The sequence below is a fragment of the Podarcis vaucheri genome (genome assembly GCF_965113315.1).
Source record: "Podarcis vaucheri genome assembly, chromosome: 13".
NCBI lineage: Eukaryota > Metazoa > Chordata > Lepidosauria > Squamata > Lacertidae > Podarcis > Podarcis vaucheri.
The window spans coordinates 49,940,694-49,958,985 of NC_138751.1; the positions used below are offsets into that span (position 1 = coordinate 49,940,694).

At 47.9% G+C, this 18,292-nt stretch overlaps 1 protein-coding gene across 4 annotated transcripts in view; it reads left to right on the top strand.

Annotated features, from left to right (window-relative positions):
* LOC309516264 (transmembrane protease serine 11G-like) overlaps positions 1–18,292 on the top strand; it is a 74,935-nt gene that overhangs the window by 42,580 nt on the left and 14,063 nt on the right. For 3 of the 4 annotated variants that reach the window (XM_082195014.1, XM_082195015.1, XM_082195016.1), the window contains 2 exons: positions 4,542–4,580; positions 12,958–12,981. In XM_082195014.1, coding sequence (XP_082051140.1) covers positions 4,542–4,580; positions 12,958–12,981 — 63 coding nt within the window. The remainder of the gene's footprint in view (positions 1–4,541; positions 4,581–12,957; positions 12,982–18,292) is intronic. The other variant, XM_082195017.1, reaches the window with a different exon arrangement.

The following is an 18,292-nucleotide window of genomic DNA, read 5'->3' on the forward strand; positions in this document are numbered from 1 at the left end:
GATCGGCAAGTCCTAGGCTCTGTGGTTTAACCCAAAGGGCCACCCACGTCCCTATAGATTAGATTAAGTAGGTACTTTATAGGACCTCTGTGACCCTTGCATAATGCCGCCAATCAAAAAGTGGGTTGACCGGATAACTCATGCCCCAAATGAGTAGTATGGAGCTGAAAAGGTGCTTCTGGCACAACCTCATCAGGTCTGTGATAGAGGGCAATGCCATTATTGATGCTGAGATGGTCTCAGGGCCAGCTCTAGTGACAGAAGTATGGATGAGGTTCCACTGTGCCTTCAAGGACCTGCTTAGAAAAGCAATCCTGGAGAAATGCAAGCAGCAGTTAATACTTCTAACCAAATGAGCTTATGGACCTTCTAGGCATTTTGGAAATAAAGTTTAATGGGACGTATAATCATCTGTTTCCTCCTGACACAGTGTGGGAGACAGATAGGTCTAACCCACAGGGCATGTGGTTCCACCACAAAATTCTCTGGAGCTGTTCAAGAACATGGCCATGCTCTTCCACAGTAGTAATAGTAGTAACAACAACAACAACAACAACAACAACAACAACAACATATTATTTATTTGCCACCCATTTGATTGGGTTGCCCCAGCCACTCTGGGCAGCTTCCAACAAATAAAATACATTAAACACAGTTAAACATCAAATATTAAAAACTCCCCTATACAGGGCTACCTTCAGATGTCTTCTAAAAGTCAGATAGTTGTTTATTTCCTTGACATCTGATAGGAGGGTGTTCCACAGGGCAGGTGCGGCTACCAAGAAGGCCCTCTGCTTCCACCCATTTCCATGGGGCTTCTGCAGGAGGTTCAGATCTGCCTGTCTTTCAAATAGTCCAACAGGGCTCAACACTTATGTAATTCCTCCCAACTATGGAAAAGCAGTGGTGTGGTGATTATTGAGGTGGTCCTCGTGTGTGTGCTTATTGGGCTACATCTTAATCATATTTTGAAAGGAAGACTCAGGGTTTATCCACACATAACTTTTGCCCCACGCTTATGAGGCACAGGCCCACTTGTCCGAGTACGCTTTTTCCTGCCACAGAGCTTTCCCCACACAAAAACTGCTCTTTAAAGCTGTAGCACAGCAAATGGCAGTTCGGGTTTTTGCGGGGAAAGCTCTGGAGCAAAAAAAATAAAAAGACTGTGCCTGGGAAGAGCAGAGGAAAGGTAAGAGTTGCACGGCAACCAGTCATCCTGTAACAAATAATTAGCTAATTCATTTGGTAATTAACTCTGGTTGACTTATTAATATCCATAACATAGTCTTTTCATAAGAGTCTTTGATTAATAAATGATTTGGATTTAAATATGTGCAATAACAAACATCGCCCATTTTTAAAAAAATGCACGAGTTGCACTATGCAAATTGCTGCACTGGGAATGAATAATACGATAATAGATTATAGCTTTATCCCTACAAATGAAAAGGCAGTCGTGATTGGCTGGTGACAGTTCCGCACCATGAATGGCGCAAGCTACTTGTGGATGTTGCATTATATACGCGAGGATGAGGGATGTGCGAAACTATTACTGCTCTGGCCCCCGAAGATGAGACCCCTGTCTTCTGCAACCTCTTTTGGCTCCTGCTGAAATAACCTCAAATGTTTTGCCTGAGGAAGTTCCCCAATGTTTGCAAGGAGTTTCACATTGCAACTGGTCTGGGATCTGCAAGGCTCTATGCCCCTGAGAAGCCATCTGGGCAACCAGTGGGAAAAGTGGATAGGAAGAGTATTTTTCTCCCTCTATCCTTATACCAGAACCCAGGGTCATCCCAGGATGCTGAACAGTGGGACTCAGGGCAGATAAAATGAGAGGCTTCTTCACAATCATTAAACCAGTGTTTCCCAACCTTTTTTGGGCAAAGGCACACTTGTTTCATGAAAAAAATCTCGAGGCACACCACCATGCCAGATGGGGAAAGGTCACTTTTTACTTATGTAAAAAATAAAAAAAAATAGTAACAGCATAGAAGGCAATGGTTAGGCTAGCATCCCTCTTCCAAATATGCTAGGTTTTTATTTGCAGGGACTGTTCTACATGGGAAAGCATTCAGCACTGTCATTCTCCCATCTGCCATCTGAATTGGTTCTATTCTGGGTCAACTTACTCTGCTGCACGTGTAGATGAAAATGGCACCAAGTGTGGGGGAGGGGGCAGAACAGGTTTCAGATACAGGATATTAAGCATACACGTACTTCAGATTGAACTGGTTGCTTGCTTTGCAAGTTTTCATTTCCCAAATGACTGCCTTGGCAAGCGCAATACCTACCAGGCTCAACGCCGGTCTCGCGCTGCCGCTTCCCGCGCTCTCAAGGACCCGGGAGGAGGAAGGCGTGAAGGGAATCCCGAAGGCGCGAAAACCTCGTGCATGTGCAGGCCTTCCGCCTGCGACAGCCCAGTAGGCCGGCCGAAGCGAGCGGCGATGGGATGTGGGAGGGAGCTCGCTCGCCGCCCCGCGTGTGCCTATGTGGGGCACGTTACAGCCCCGTGACGTCAGCGCCACGCAGGCAGCCAGGCAGGCAGACGGCGAGAGCCCCGCGCTGGGCAGCCTCTCCTCGCCGCCGCCGCCCCGCCTCTCGCCGCCCGACTCGCCCGCCTCCCTCCCACGGCACACCAGGCAACGTCTCGCGGCACACTAGTGTGCCGCGGAACACCGGTTGGGAAACACTGCATTAAACTATGGCATTTGTCCCCACAAGATGGTCACTAACTTGAACAAATTTACAAGGTGCATTAGCTCAGTTTATGGAGGCTATCAGTTGCTACTAGTCTTGATGGCTATTTTACTTCCACTAATACAGTCAGAATGCCTATGAATACCTGTTCTTGGGGAGCAAGAGGGGGAAGAGGGCTATTTTTGTCATGTCCTGGTTGTGGGTTTCCCAGAGGTATTTAGTTGAGATCCTGGACTAGATGAGAAAGATCTTTAAATTAACATTTGCAAAGAAGCCATAAACATTTCTACTTGGAATTTTAGGCAGTGATATCCCAAAAATTATAAGAGAAATGTTTTTATATGCAGCAGCCGCTGCCCGGTTATTAATTGCATCGAACTGGAAAGGGGGGAAAGTACCAACAGTAAAGCAGTGTTTCCCAACCGGTGTTCCGCGGCACACTAGTGTGCCGCGAGGCGTTGCCTGGTGTGCCGTGGGAGGGAGGCGGGCGAGTCGGGCGGCGAGAGGCGGGGCGGCGGCGGCGAGGAGAGGCCGCCCAGCGCGGGGCTCTCGCCGTCTGCCTTCCTGGCTGCCTGCGTGGCGCTGATGTCACGGGGCTGTAACGTGCCCCACATAGGCACACGCGGGGCGGCGAGCGAGCTCCCTCCCACATCCCATCGCCGCTCTGCCGCACGCTAGCTCGCTTCGGCCGGCCTACTGGGCTGTCGCAGGCGGAAGGCCTGCACATGCACGAGGTTTTCGCGCCTTCGGGATTCCCTTCACGCCTTCCTCCTCCCGGGTCCTTGAGAGCGCGGGAAGCGGCAGCGCGAGACCGGCGTTGAGCCTGGTAGGTATTGCGCTTGCCAAGGCAGTCATTTGGGAAATGAAAACTTGCAAAGCAAGCAACCAGTTCAATCTGAAGTACGTGTATGCTTAATATCCTGTATCTGAAACCTGTTCTGCCCCCTCCCCCACACTTGGTGCCATTTTCATCTACACGTGCAGCAGAGTAAGTTGACCCAGAATAGTACCAATTCAGATGGCAGATGGGAGAATGACAGTGCTGAATGCTTTCCCATGTAGAACAGTCCCTGCAAATAAAAACCTAGCATATTTGGAAGAGGGATGCTAGCCTAACCATTGCCTTCTATGCTGTTACTATTTTTTTTTTTTTTTACATAAGTAAAAAGTGACCTTTCCCCATCTGGCATGGTGGTGTGCCTCGAGATTTTTTTCATGAAACAAGTGTGCCTTTGCCCAAAAAAGGTTGGGAAACACTGCAGTAAAGGAATGGCAGAATAAGTTATTAGACTATGCAGAATTGGCTCAACTGACAGATAGATTAAGGGGAAATACAAAACAAACATTTATGCAAAAATGGGATATGTGCAAGAAATGCCTACAAAAATATAACGACATAACATCTGTGGCAGCGTTTGAATGACCCTTGTGTAAATTAAATAATGCTAAGCAAGGAAAAACGGTATGATATGTTATAAGTAAGTACTAGAAACTATAGTAAGAGTAAGGTAAGAAGTATAAGTACGGTACATTTGATGTCGTAAATGTAACTTACAATGGGAAATGACAGGAAGTCTGTTTTTATATAATTTAGTTTATTGGATTTTTTACTTGGGTTTACTTTTGTTTAGTTAGAAATTATAAGAAAAGAGCATGTACAAATACAAGTTTAAATTAATAAAGAGAGAGAGAGAGATGCTGAACTAGATAAGCCATTGCTATGGTCCAGTTATTAACTAAAAGCTCAGTTTTTGCAAGCAAAGTCTTGAAAGTCCGTTCCCATCCATGGAAAGAGCTCCAAGTGACAGTGCTAACATGACTGCCTCTTTTGCCTTATTTTCCAGAGATTAATAAAGCCAACGGTGAACATCTTATCAGCAATTGTAAGTACAAAAAACTGGGTGGTGTTCCAAAAGGGGGTTGCTAGAAATATCATTGCTTTGGCACTGCGCTTGAATCTTCTTGCATTCTGGGCGGCTCTTTGTCGACCGCCATGTATTTGCAGTCCGAACAGCAGATGGGAGACCATTTTAAAGACTCTCTCTTTAACGATTCCTTCAGCAGCTCTGAAGCTGTACTGGGTGCATAGGCTGGAGAATGGAGATTACTGAGAGCCATGCACCACTAAGATATTTGTTGGTCAAGATACTACAAAGTATGCTGAGTTTTAAATGGGTATCCATGGCATTTTAGCTCTGCAAAAAGTCTTTAGTGTTCTCTAGTCCCTGTCAAATGTGAATAAGGTGAATCCCACAGCAGCTGTCAAAAAGTAAAAAATTAGATAGGCAAGTCAACTTGAAAAGAAGTGTTTTAATTTAGACAGCTAGCACGAACTAGGAACCCTCTTCTACAAAAAAGGGGATCAAGGGCCAGCAGAAAAGACACTGCCAGTGGTCCACTGTCAGGAATGATTGGTGGGTGCTAGTAGAGATAAGAGTCCGGGAATCCAGCCATATTTACAAAGATTTATTGGTTTCTTCAAGCTATTTAGGTAAAGGTACCCCTGCCCTTACTGGCCAGTCTTGACAGACTCTCGGGTTGTGTGCTCATCTCACTCTAGAGGCCGGGAGCCAGCGCTGTCCGCAGACACTTCTGGGTCATGTGGCTAGCGTGACGAAGCTGCTCCGGCGAACCAGAGCAGCACACGGAAATGCCGTTTACCTTCCCGCTATAAAGCGGTACCTATTTATCTACTTGCACTTAAGGGTGCTTTCAAACTGCTAGGTGGGCAGGAGCTGGGACCGAACGACGGGAGCTCACCCCGCCATGGGGATTCAAACCGCCGACCATGCGATCGGCAAGTCCTAGGCGCTGAGGTTTTACCCACAGCGCCACCCACGTCCCGTTCAAGCTATTTACAAGAGCTCAAAAAGTCTGTCTCCATCATGGTGAGTCAAAGTCTGTCTCCATCATGGTGAGTCAGTTGCCTCGACTGAAGAGGCTTTCCATTTCCCCCAGCATATCCATTTCCTGAGCCCAACCCCCTTCCTTCCCCTGTTACGAGAGTGGCTGGGCCCTGGAAGTGGCTCCCCCCTCTCAGATTCATTGCCTCCTGACAGCCCTTCGTCACCTTACTTGTCCGAGGAAGAACAGCTGCTAATTAACGGAGGCTGATCTCTGTAAGTCCCCATTCTCTCCCCCTTCTCTGCCTCCAGTTCCCTGACATCCACACATAGAATTGGTTTAGAAAGTACAACCAGCCATTATAACAGAAGTGATTTTAAACTGCCCAAGCAGGTATTCAGGGACAACCATGGTGAACCTCAGCCTTTCTCCTGAACCCCTGGGAACCAGGGAAGATGGCACTCTGAGCACTTGGACAGTGTAGCTCTGGGTGGCTCACAAACACACGGTACATGAATGCATCGGAAATATAATATCATATAAAGCAGCAATACCATAAAACACCAATCCAACTTGCACACCCCTTTTATCCAAAATACGTTTAAAGCTGTTCATGTAAGCCAAGCTTGCAACAACCGCTAGCAACAACTCTGACCACATTTCTAGGTTCTGGATTGCTACTCAGTTGCTATCTTTACTGACCTGGTTTTCCAGTTTTCTCGGTCTAATCTAAGGGTGTATAGATACTATTTTACAAGTTTGCCTAACATATATGGGATAAACAAAGACAGAAGAGATTCCCATGGACCTGCCATAGCAGCTTTAACAAACAGAATATTCTCCCAAATTTTACCTTTACACTTTCTGGCACTAAAACTATAGCGCAGAGGCCAGAATAATAATGAGTCTTCCCTCTTGGCCAAGACCCAAATGTAAGCTGATTTCAGGGCATGCCATTTTTAGTTGCTGCTAGCTCTTGTTCTGCTATTCAACACTTTCGTTAATTGTTAAAGTGTTTTCTATTTAAGACATTTCTGCCCCACTTTATGAGTCCAAGCTCTCTTAAGGCACCGTATTTTTCGCTCTATAGGACACAATTTTCCCCCTCCAAAAATTAAGGGAAAATGTATGTGCGTCCTATGGAGCGAATGCAGGCTCCTTAGCTTCAGCGATAGCAATGCGAAGCCTTCAAAGCGCAGAGGGAGCTGCACACCGATCCTTCTCACTCTCCAGGCTTCAGGGATAGCCACCTGAAGCCTTTGGAGCGCAGCGGGACCTCGCACTGTGCTCCAAGGGCTTCGGGTTCCTTTTGCTGAAGCCAGGAGAGCAAGACTCTACTGGCTTCAGCAGAGAGGGAGAGCTGTGCGGCGCCCCTTCAGCGAAGCGGGAGGAGAAATGGAAGGGCTCCATTTCTCCTGCCGCTTCGCTGAAGGGGCGCTGAGCAGAGGGGGGAGAATTTTTTTTTCTTGTTCTCCCTCTCTAAAACAAGGTGCGTTCTATGGTTGGGTGCGTCCTATAGAGTGAAAAATACCGTATGTTCCATAAAAACAACAGTATCTACCACTCAGAAAATTAATAAACCAGCAATGATAAGACAGACATCCATCCCAAAACCAATGTATAAACATAACCAAGACCTACAGCAACAAATGAGCACAACAAATAAAGTCCTTTCAAGGGGAAGCCAGCAAAAGCAGTTGGACTGCCTGATTTTCAACAGGATATGCAGAGCTGTCTTTCCCATTGGGCTTACTGGCGCGTTGCGCCAGGGCGCCGGCCTCTCAGGGGTGCCCCAGCAAGGGGAGTTGCGCAGCTTTGCTGGTGCCGGCCCCTTCCCCTTTCCCTGCACACCTGCCAGCTGCGCCCCGTCTACCATATGGCTGGTGGACGTGCGGACGTGCAGCTTCCTTCCCAAGCCTCCGTGTGAGGAGAGCGATTCCTGCAGAGGCTTGGGAAAAGGTCAACAACTCTGGGAAACGGGGGGTGGGGCGCCGGAGGGATCTTTGCACCACGGCGCCAGATATGCTTTAGACAGCCCTCAGGATATGGTAGGTCACATTCTGAAGCACCTGAATATTCTGAGCCATCTTTAAGTGCAGCCTCATGCAGAGTGCCTTGCAGTAACCCATTGTGAACTTTAACTAGAACATGTACAACTGCGACTAGGCCTCAGCCTTCTAGACAGTGCCACTGTTGGCATACCAGCCTAAAGGGATAAAATGTAATCCTGCCATCGCCACTGCCACCTAGGCTGACGAGGCAGATTCCCAAACTATGTATTTGATCCATTGGGAGAGTGTAATCCCATTGAAAACAACCTTCCAGAGCAAGTGATCTTCTTTCTCGAAGGACCTCTGCCTTGCCTGGATTCAGCCTCAGATTGTTCACCCTACTGCACCCCAGAAACGCCTCCAGACACTAGTTTAGGAATTAGGATAAGAATGGCAACAGGGCATATTCTTATCATTTGCCATAATTGCAGGGAAAGAAGATTATGATCTTTTTGGCAGCGGGTGTAACCAGTATGATATATTCCTGGCGACTCGAGTACAATACGGATTTGCATGCTTCTACGTACAAGAGAGTTGTCATTCAACCATTGGTGATATTGTTGGCTTTTTTGAAGTATGGTAGCGCTGCAGAGAGCTTGCTGGGGAGACCATGCATTAAAAAGGGACTCAAAAATAACTTAAACAAGGTTTTAATAAGAAAAACAAAAACTCCATTTACACTAAATACATCAACAAACCAGACCCAACCACCAACCCATCCCCCAGGGTAATGGGAGAGCTAGGTGCTGCTCCTTATATACTACGTCCAATTGCTGACACAGCTTAATCAGTACAACTCAGCAGCACCTGCTATGTTTCACAGCTGTAAAGCTGGGTCTCGTTATCTTGCTCTGGCCCTTGCTCTGGCCCTTTAAAGACATACACATCGAGTGGAACAATGATGAACCTTTACATTTAAAGTAACCATTCAACAGATATATGCTAGGAAATATGAGGTGCATCCTGAGTTCTCCCAAATAACTTGGAGACTTGGTTATCTTCCGTTGGCAAATTTGGAACAGACATGTAAGTTTGAATGCCAGTGTTATTGGTCCTGAAACCCAGCTACTGGCAATCAGTCATCCTGTTAGCTTCTGAGATCACATCTCGTTGACCAAATATTTTCAAGCATATATTTACAATCATTAGAGCGAAATACTTGCTTCTTTTATGAGATTTATAGACAAGGAAGTTGTGTATCCTTCATATGCATCTGTGCTCTGTTTGCTGCTTCCACAGAATCACAGCATGCCCACAAATCTGATAAATGGCTGCCCACCAGTTTTGTGCATGGCTATAAACTGTTCGTATGGAATTTTGCAAATGTCTGCCTGCCTGCTAGAATCTAAATGCCTGTAATACGCACACAAAGGACTGCTGCCAACTCTTTTCTGTGATTTATGCTGGCTCCCGCACTCTTTTGTTTGAAGTGTCCTGTTCAGAGAAAGAAAGCAAAAAAGCCCCTTCAAGCTGTGGGTGAGGGTTGACTCGCCATACAGGTTTCAGGAGTCCATTATTCCTTTCTTGTGTGTTGTAAGAGGCAGATTACAGAAAGGAGGGGGGGAAAGTATCACAATGCTAAGCCTTGTCGCTTGCAAATGCTGTGTGCCTGGGGCTTAGCCGCCAGAAAGTATTTGGGAACTCCCACATCCTCTTCTGAACAACTTTGTCACCTTGACATTTCATAGTACAAAGGGGGACAAATTTCCTCCCCAAGGGTGCCCCTCATCACCACGAAGTATCATCATCTCCAGGAAAATGGCTCCTTGAAGCTATTGGAAGGATTTTTGGGTTAAAGAAAGGTGTTGTTGTTGTTTAGTCATTTAGTTGTGTCCGACTCTTTGTGACCCCATGGACCAGAGCATGCCAGGCCCTCCTGTCTTCCACTGCCTCCTGCAGTTTGGTCAAATTCATACTGGTAACTTCGAGAACACTATCCAACCATCTCGCCCTCTGTCGTCCCCTTCTCCTTGTGCCCTCCATCTTTCCCAACATCAGGGTCTTTTCCAGGGAGTCAAGTCTTCTCATGAGGTGGCCAAAGTATTGGAGCCTCAGCTTCAGGATCTGTCCTTCCAGTGAGCACTCAGGGCTGATTTCCTTCAGAATGGATAGGTCTGATCTTCTTGCAGTCCATGAGACTCTCAAGAGGTAGGATGATACAAAGAGGGAGCTGCAGCCTGAGACAGGAAAAGAGGTGGTAAGGGAACAGCTAGCTATTTTAAATGAATTCAGATATTAAAGGAGCTTGGGGTGTAATCTCAGAGCCTCTGTCTATAATCATTTAGAATTTGCAGAGAACAAGTAAGGTCACTGCAGACTGGAGGTGAGCAAATGTTGTCCTCATTTTCAAAAAGGAGGAAAAAGAAGATTCGGGTAACTACCGACCAGGAAGCTTGGCATTGATCCAGGAAAGATCCTAGACCGGGTTATTAAACAGTTGGTCTATGAACACTTAGAAAAGGATACCGTGATTACTAAGACCCAGCATGGATTTTTCAAAAGCAAGACATGCCAGATGAATCTCAGTTCCTTTTTTGGTGGAACAGGGGAATCCTGTGGACGCAATGTATCTTGATTTTGGTAAGGGTTTTGACAAAGTCGCCCGTGATATTCCTGTGGAGAAGCTGATAAAATGTGGGCTGGACAAGGTAACTTAGATTGATTTGTAGCTAGTTGACTGACCAAACCCAAGGCGTGCTCACTAATGGTTCCTCATTATCCTGGAAAAAGGAGGTGTTGCAGGGTTCTTTACAGGGCCTGTTGTTGTTCAATATCCTCATAAATGACTTGGATGGAGATCTTGAGGGGATGCTCATCAAATTTGCAGATGGCACCTGTTATGTACTGAGATTCTCACCCTGGGCCAGCAGGGGGATACTGTAGATAGTTTTCACTCAGGTCCACATATGCAAATAAGGGATTGAAAGTGATGTTCAGTGATGGGATAGTTATAGAAAGTGGTTACTGTTGCGTTGTAGTGGAGCTCTATATAAGCAGGCTGGTTGAACCCTTCAGTTCTGTTCTGGCCTGTGAATAAACAAGAGCTGTTTGGAGAATCGCTGTGTCGTCTGATATGTTCACCCACAACCTAACAGCACCAAACTGGGAGGGATAGCTAATGCCACAGAAGACAGAATCAGGCTGCATCAACAGAAGAAGTCTTGTGTCCAGGTCAAGGGAAGTCATAGCCCTGCTCTATTCTGCCTTGGTCAGACCACACCTGGAATACTGTGTCCAGTTCTGGGTGCCCCAATTGAAGAAAGCTATTGACAAGCTGGAACATGTGCAGAGAAGGGCAACCAAGATGATCAAGGGTCTGGAAACCAAGGCTTATGAGGAATGGTTAAGAGAGTTGGGTAGACTTAGCCTGGAAAAGAGGCAACTGAGAGATGATATGATAGCTGTCTTAAAATGTCTGAAGGGCTGTCACATGGTAGATGGAGCAAGCTTGTTTTCTCCTGCTCTGGGGAGTAGGACTCAAACCAATGGGTTCAAGTTACAAGCAGAGCCATCTTCCCAATTCCCAATTGGTGTTAGTGGTTCGTTGCGCCAGGGCGCTGCCTCTCAGGGGTGCCCTAGCGAGTAGGGGAGCTTTGCCGGCAGCCTCCCCTTTCCCTGCACACCTGCCAGCTGCACCCCGCCAACCTCCGTATTTTTCGCTCCATAGGACGCACCGGACCATAGGGTGCACCTTGTTTTAGAGGGGGAGAACAAGAAAAAAAATTTCTCCCCCTCTCTGCTCAGCGCCCCTTCAGCAAAGCGGCAGGAGAAATGGGGCCCCTTTCATTTCTCCTCCCACTTGGCCGAAGTGGTGCTGCGCAGCTCTCCCTCTCTGCTGAAGCCAGGAGAGTCTTGCTCTCCTGGCTTCAGCAAAAGGAACCTGAAGCCTGCAGAGCGTAGCGGGAATTCACGCTGTGCTCCAAAGGCTTCAGGCGGCTATCCCTATCATATCTCCAGGCTTCAACGAAAGCAATGCGAAGCCTCCGGAGCGCAGAGGGAGCGCTCCCTCTGCGCTTCGGAGGCTTCGCGTTGCTATCGCTGAAGCCAAGTAGCCTGCATTCGCTCCATAGGACGCACACACATTTCCCCTTAATTTTTGGAGGGGGAAAAGTGCGTCCTATAGAGCAAAAAATACGATATATGGCTGGTGGGCGTGCAGCTTCCTTCCTAAGCCCCTGCAGAGACTCTGTATCTGTTAAAGACAGCCCTGCTCCTGGTTGTTGTCCTCCTCCTGCTTCCTGGTGAAAGGCGGCGTGCAGCCTTCCTGGACTGCCTTCTCGGGCGCCCTGACACCGCAGAGCTTGTCCGCCAGTACGTTTTCCTGCTTGATAGCGGCCACCACGCCGGGGATCAGGGCGTTGGGGGAGGCAGAGGACATTTTCCACCACCCCCTCCCTTGTTTTGGAGTTGCTGGGGGGGCACCAGAGGAATTTTTGCACCACAGCGCCCGATGTGCTTAAGACGGCCCTGGTTACAAGAAAGGAGAATCTAACTAAACACCAGGAAAAATGTTATGATGATACGAGCTGTTCAACAATGGAACGGACTCCCTTGGAAGAAAGTGGACTCCCCTTTGTTGGAGGTTTTTAAGCAGAGGTTGGATGTCCATCTGTCATGGACTAGATGATCCTCAGGGTCCCTTCCTATGCTGCAATTCTATGATTCTATGATTTTGATGCAAGTGTTGCCTGCTTTCCTTGCTTGTGCATATGGGGTGCTCTGGTTGTTTGAGTGCAGTAGGAGTTGCTGTTGGGCATTTTGTGTCTGAAATCCTAACGTGTGGCGCTCGTTAGGGTCCTAGGCAGAGAAGCATTATAAAAGTATTTAAGTTTCTGGGGTGCTTGTGAACCCAGGCTGTTTTGCCACTGCTGCAGCTCCCCCTCTAAGCATGCATGATGTGACTACTCAGGAGTAGGGGTGGAAGGATGTGTTCATTTTGGCTCTCTCTGTTTTCATTTTCCCCAATCTTACATCAAGTTCTCTGCATTTCTGCAGCAGTATGTGATTTAGAAAAAAAATTCTTCCCGAAAATTATTCTTCTCCTAATAAGCACATAATATGTATTTTTGTTACTTTCACTAATATATTCATTTTATGCACACTTTTGCCTAATTTTGTAAACGATGTTTGGTTGGAGAAATGCATGTCAAATTTGGATAACGCAGAGTTCATCCAAGTATGGCTGTATTAAGGTTCTCATATTGCTTTCGAAAGTGCAAATTGAATCAAATCCTACCCTCCACCCTTACTCGGAGCTAAGCCCATTGAATTTTGTGAGACTTACTGCCATGGAAGTGTGCATAGGATTGTAGCCTAACTTGTTCACATGCATCTTACGCTTTCCTCTTCTCTTTCTTTCCAATAGCTACAGTAAACTTTCCAACTCAAGGTAGGCAGCTACGTAATTCATCACTCTTCAATATTAACTTAACCTAATGCAAGCTGCAGCTACTCTGCTGTGTCTCCATTAAAAGCACATGGGAATCGGGGCCAGAATGTCTCCAGCCTAAACTAACACTCTTCCCATTTCACCATTTTGAAGAGGAGCAACATTTTTTGCCACAACTTAGCAGAACAAACACTTTTAAAAAAAATAATGTTAGAGATGTGTGCAAACGGCTTCTGGAAATTTTCTACGCTTCTTTGTGGGCAGAAAAATGGAAGGAGCCATTTCTTCAAATTTCTCCAGGGGGAGGAGAAATTTGCCAACATTTTGTTGGGGGGGGGCTGTAAGATTTTCCATTAGTGGTGAATAGCCAACGTTCTTTCCTACAGTGTTGTTTGTTTAGTTTTGGCTACTTCTGGAAGAAGTAGCAACAGCAGCAACTATGCTGTGACAGCCCGGCTGCCATTTTGCGTTTCCCACAACGCTCTGAGCTTCATCAGAGCATTGTGTGGGGAGGTGGTGCTGGTGGTGGGAAAATGGCGGCCACCATTTGGTGGAGAATATTCAGAGAAATTTCTGTGACGTGGTCTTATTTTTCTCAGAAGAGTGTCTTCTGACATGCTTTTCCTCAGCTCTAAAAATATTCTGTGGGGTTCCCATCCTGTGTTGCTTTTGGTCAGATTCTAAAAATTAGAATCTAACATAACCAAGTAAGATTTCAGAACAGGTAAGTACCACTAAGAGCACATTTCCTTGCATATCTTCTGTGCACAATTAACCAGGCCTGTGGAATAGGAGGTACTGGAAATAAAATCAGCCACCACAATCTCTCTCTTTCTCATATACATGTACCCTCTGGTGGATACATGGCAAAATGCACACAAGCTATTCAAATGTACAGCTGGAGTGAATGCATTTGCAAATACATTCATTTTAAAACTGTCTATCTCTTGATTTCATTCCCTCGATGAATACTTGAATCGGTTGCTTTTTGCAATTGTTCTGTTATATCTGATTTGTGCCTAGTTAATGGAAATAAATAGTTTCCTTTGCATGCCGGTAAAAATAGTTTTTGTTCAGATGAAGTTTAAACCTGTTCAAAGACAGCTGTGAACATATTCATGCTAAAATATACTTTTTAAAAAACGAGAGTGATTATTTTCAAATTTTGCCCTTCTATGCCAACTTGCTTGAAATTGCATATTATCTGTCAGGGGATGATTAGCTGCTTGTGCTTAAAATTGTGCCCCCTCAGAGTTTGTGCGGCTCCACAAACCTCTGTGTGTGACAGAGCTCCTCAGACATGTCTGCTCTAGTCACTAGTAGGGTCTGACAGTGGCTGCCTCCGGAAGCGTTTCCAGCAAAGAAGCTCCTTAATGGAAACGCGTCTCCTGGACTCACGACGTGGCAGCTTCCGGCGAAGTATGGGTCTCCCTACAGTTGCTTCTGACACCTCCCCGCTATTTTCGCTGGACGTGTCTCTCACCCCTTTCTCTCCCCTGCTGTTTCCTGCCTGGGCTGCTGCGTCTCTCTCAGCATTACTGAGATCCTCCTCCAGAGACCCCGCGCTCCCCCTGCTGGTCCCTGCTTTGGCTGCTGACTCTCTCCCAGTCTCTGGGAGCCCTACCAACTCCCTTTCCTCTGATGTCAGTTCCCTGACATCCACCTCCCCTCCAGGGCCCCCTTCCCCCCCGCCCCTACTCTCTCCTCTGGGCGGTGAGGAGCTAAAACCCCGAAAAGAATCCTCTTCCTCTTCAGACGTCTCGAACATTTCCCTCCATCGGTCTTTGTTCCGGCTCGCTGAATCCTCCTCCGCCTCGGAATCAGAGAACCCCTCCAACTCTTCTTCTTCGTCGGTGGTGGCGAAGTATTCCCTCCGGAACCTCGCCACTGGCTGAGGTTTACGAGGGAATCTCTGATGAAAAGTTTCTATCAAAACCTCGTCATCTACATCCTCTGCCATGACCCAGGTGTTTTCCGACTCCGGCTCCCCTTCCCACATTACCAAATACTCTACTTGATCTCCCTTCCACCTGGAATCGAGAATCTCCGCTACATGGTAGCTGTGTTCTTTTTCCTCCATAGCTGGTCCCCTATTGACCCTCCCTTCTCTGTCCCCTTTATACGGTGACAGCAACGACCTGTGGAACACTGGGTGCAGCTTCATGTGGTTCGGTAACCGGAGTCTGAAAGCCACTGGGTTGACCTGCTGCGTGACTTCAAATGGGCCCAGCCTTTTGGGTCTTAACTTCTTACAACCCCCTTTGAATGGTAACCCTTGGGTGGACAGCCACACCTGGTCCCCCACCCTAATGCTTTCCCCTTCCCTTCTGGTTTTGTCTGCCTGCCTCTTATATTCCTCCTTAGCCCTGTTTAAGTTAAGTTGGAGCTGGCGATGGATCGCTTCCATTTCTTCAACGAACTGTTCTGCAGCTGGAACGCTCCAGTTCTCCCCTTCCCCCCCGGGAAGGCTCGGGGATGACACCCGTGATTAGCCAAAAAGGGGCTCATCCCCGTGGACACGTTCTCTGCATTGTTGTAGGCAAATTCTGCCAACGCCAGCTTCTCCACCCAATCATTCTCTCTGTCATTCACATAACACCTCAAATATTGCTGGAGGACACCATTAGCTCTTTCCGCCTGCCCGTTGGTTTCTGGATGACGGGCAGTTGAGAAATTCACCTCTACATGCAATAAGCTCATGAGCTTCCTCCAGAACCTGGAAGTAAATTGTTTTCCTCGGTCAGAAACCACCCTCAAGGGGGCGCCATGCAGCCTAAACACATTTTCCACAAACAATTTAGCGGTTTCTTCCGCTGTGACCGCATGTGAGCAGGCTATAAAGTGGGCCATCTTGGTTAACAGGTCTACCACAACCATGATGGCTGTTTTCCCTCTGGACCTTGGCAGATCAGTCATGAAATCTATTGCCACTGCCTCCCATGGCCTTTCCGGCGTGGGTAGTGGTTCTAATAAACCTGCCGGTGCCCGCCTCTCCCCCTTGGCTCGTTGGCATTGGTCACACCCTCTCACATACTCCCGCACATCTTCCCTGACCTTGGGCCACCAGAATTCCCTGGTAACCAGCCACATGGTTTTGTGTTGCCCAAAATGCCCTGCTGTGGGGCTATCGTGCAGTTGCTTGAGTACCTTTTCCCTCAATTCCCCTTCAGGTATATATAACGCTCCCTTGTAGTACAACGCCCCGTTTCTCTCCTCAAAACCCCCGGGTTTGTCTCCCTCCCTCCTGAGACCCCTGAGTTTGTCCTGGGCGTATTCATCCTGCACCGTTCCCTCTACCAGTTCCCTTTGCCCCACCAATGCCGCCCCACACACCCAGCGGTCCTCTGGAATGACATGGGTCTCTTCGGGTGCACCCTCCCCCTCCAAATATTCAGGTTTGCGTGAGAGAGCGTCCGCCCTAACGTTCTCTGGGCCTGGCACGTAACAAATCTCAAAGTTAAATTTGGAGAACTCCTGGGCCCATCTCAACTGCCGTTGGTTGAGCACTCGCGCAGTTCTCCAATACTCTAGATTCTTATGGTCCGTGCACACTTGCACCTTATGTTGTGCACCAATTAGCAGGTGCCTCCATCTCCGGAAAGCCTCATGAATCGCAAGAAGTTCCCGGTCGTACACCGTGTAGTTCCTCTCGGATTTGTTCAGCTTTCGCGAAAAGAAGGCACACGGTCGCCACTCTGACTCCTCCTTCCCCGGCTGCAGAAGAAGCACCGCCCCTATGGCTCTGTCAGAAGCGTCTGTTTCGACCCTCAGCTTTTTTTGTAAATCCACATGCAGAAGTTGTTCATCAGAGGCGAAGGCCCTTTTCAGTTCCTCAAATGCTCGCTCCGCCTCCGCCGTCCAAACAAACTTCTTTTTACTGCTGAGACAGTCCGTGATGGGCGCCGTCAGGTGGGCGAAGTTTCGGATGAACTTACGATAAAAGTTTCCAAACCCTAGGAACCTCTGCACATCCTTCTTGGTTTTGGGTGTTTTCCATTCCAGCACTGCTTGAACCTTGCCGGGGTCCATGGCCAACCCCTTGTCTGACAAGCGGTACCCCAGGAATTCCACCTCCTTGGTATGAAACTGACACTTCTCCAGTTTCACCCACAGCCTGTTGGCTTGCAGCCTGCTCAACACTTCTCTGACGTCTCTCACATGTTGCTCCTCATTCTCCGAATACACCAACACATCATCTAGGAAGGCCACGCAATTCTTGTAGAGCAAAGGCCCCAGTACGTGGTTCATGAAGGCTTGAAAACACGCGGAGCCTGTTTGTAATCCAAAAGGCATAACGAGGTATTCAAATGCCCCCAAAGGGGTGAACATGGTGGTTTTCCATTCATCCCCTTTCCTTATACGTATCAGGTTGTACGCCCCCCTTAGGTCCAGCTTTGTAAAAATCTTTCCTTTCCGCACCCTGGTCAAAATATCATCAATCCTGGGCATAGGAAAAGCCGCCGGCTCTGTCACTGCATTTAACCGCCTGAAATCACATACAAGTCTCGGCTTGTCCGTGTGCTTTTTATCCACAAAAAACACTGGGCTACCCCCCGCTGCCTTGGACTCTCTGATGAAGCCTCTCTTCAGGTTCTTGTCAATGAACTCTCGCAACTCCTGCATTTCCCTGTCTGACATGGCATACAACTTGCCTACAGGAAGCTGTGCTCCAGGGAGTAAATTGATCTGGCAATCAAAGGGCCTATGCGGGGGTAGTTGGTCAGCTTCCTTCTCGCTGAACACGTCGCTGAGATCAGCATACTGTGGTGGCACCTTCCCCTTCTCCATTACTTCAGTCCCTGCCAGGATGGCTTGGGCCCCTGCTGACCCCTTTTCCCCCCTGCAGTGTTCTAAGCAATGTGCTGAACCGAAGGAAACCACTCTTTGATGCCAGCCCACCAGCGGATCATGTAGGGCTAGCCAGCTCATTCCCAAAATAATGGGAGCGCCTCCCAAGGTGGCCACATTAAACGCTATCAGTTCTGTGTGCCTTGCCACCCTCATTATCATTGGGACGGTCTGCAAGCTGACTCCTCCTCCCAACAGTTCCCTGCCATCGATCGTGGTCACCTGCAGGGGGTTGCTTAAAGGGATCGTCTGTATCTGGTGTTCAGCAGCAAACTCCTTGCTCATAAAATTGCAGGAGCTGCCTGAGTCCAACAGCGCCTTTATTTTTAGGGGGTGTCCATTTTGCAGCTCTAGCGACACTTCAATCACTAGAGCAGGTCGAGGAGCTTCTGGCACGGGCACTTTCACTGCTCTTTGGCCTGGCTGCAGTGCCCTGACGGTGGCAACCAGGCGTTGGCTTTTA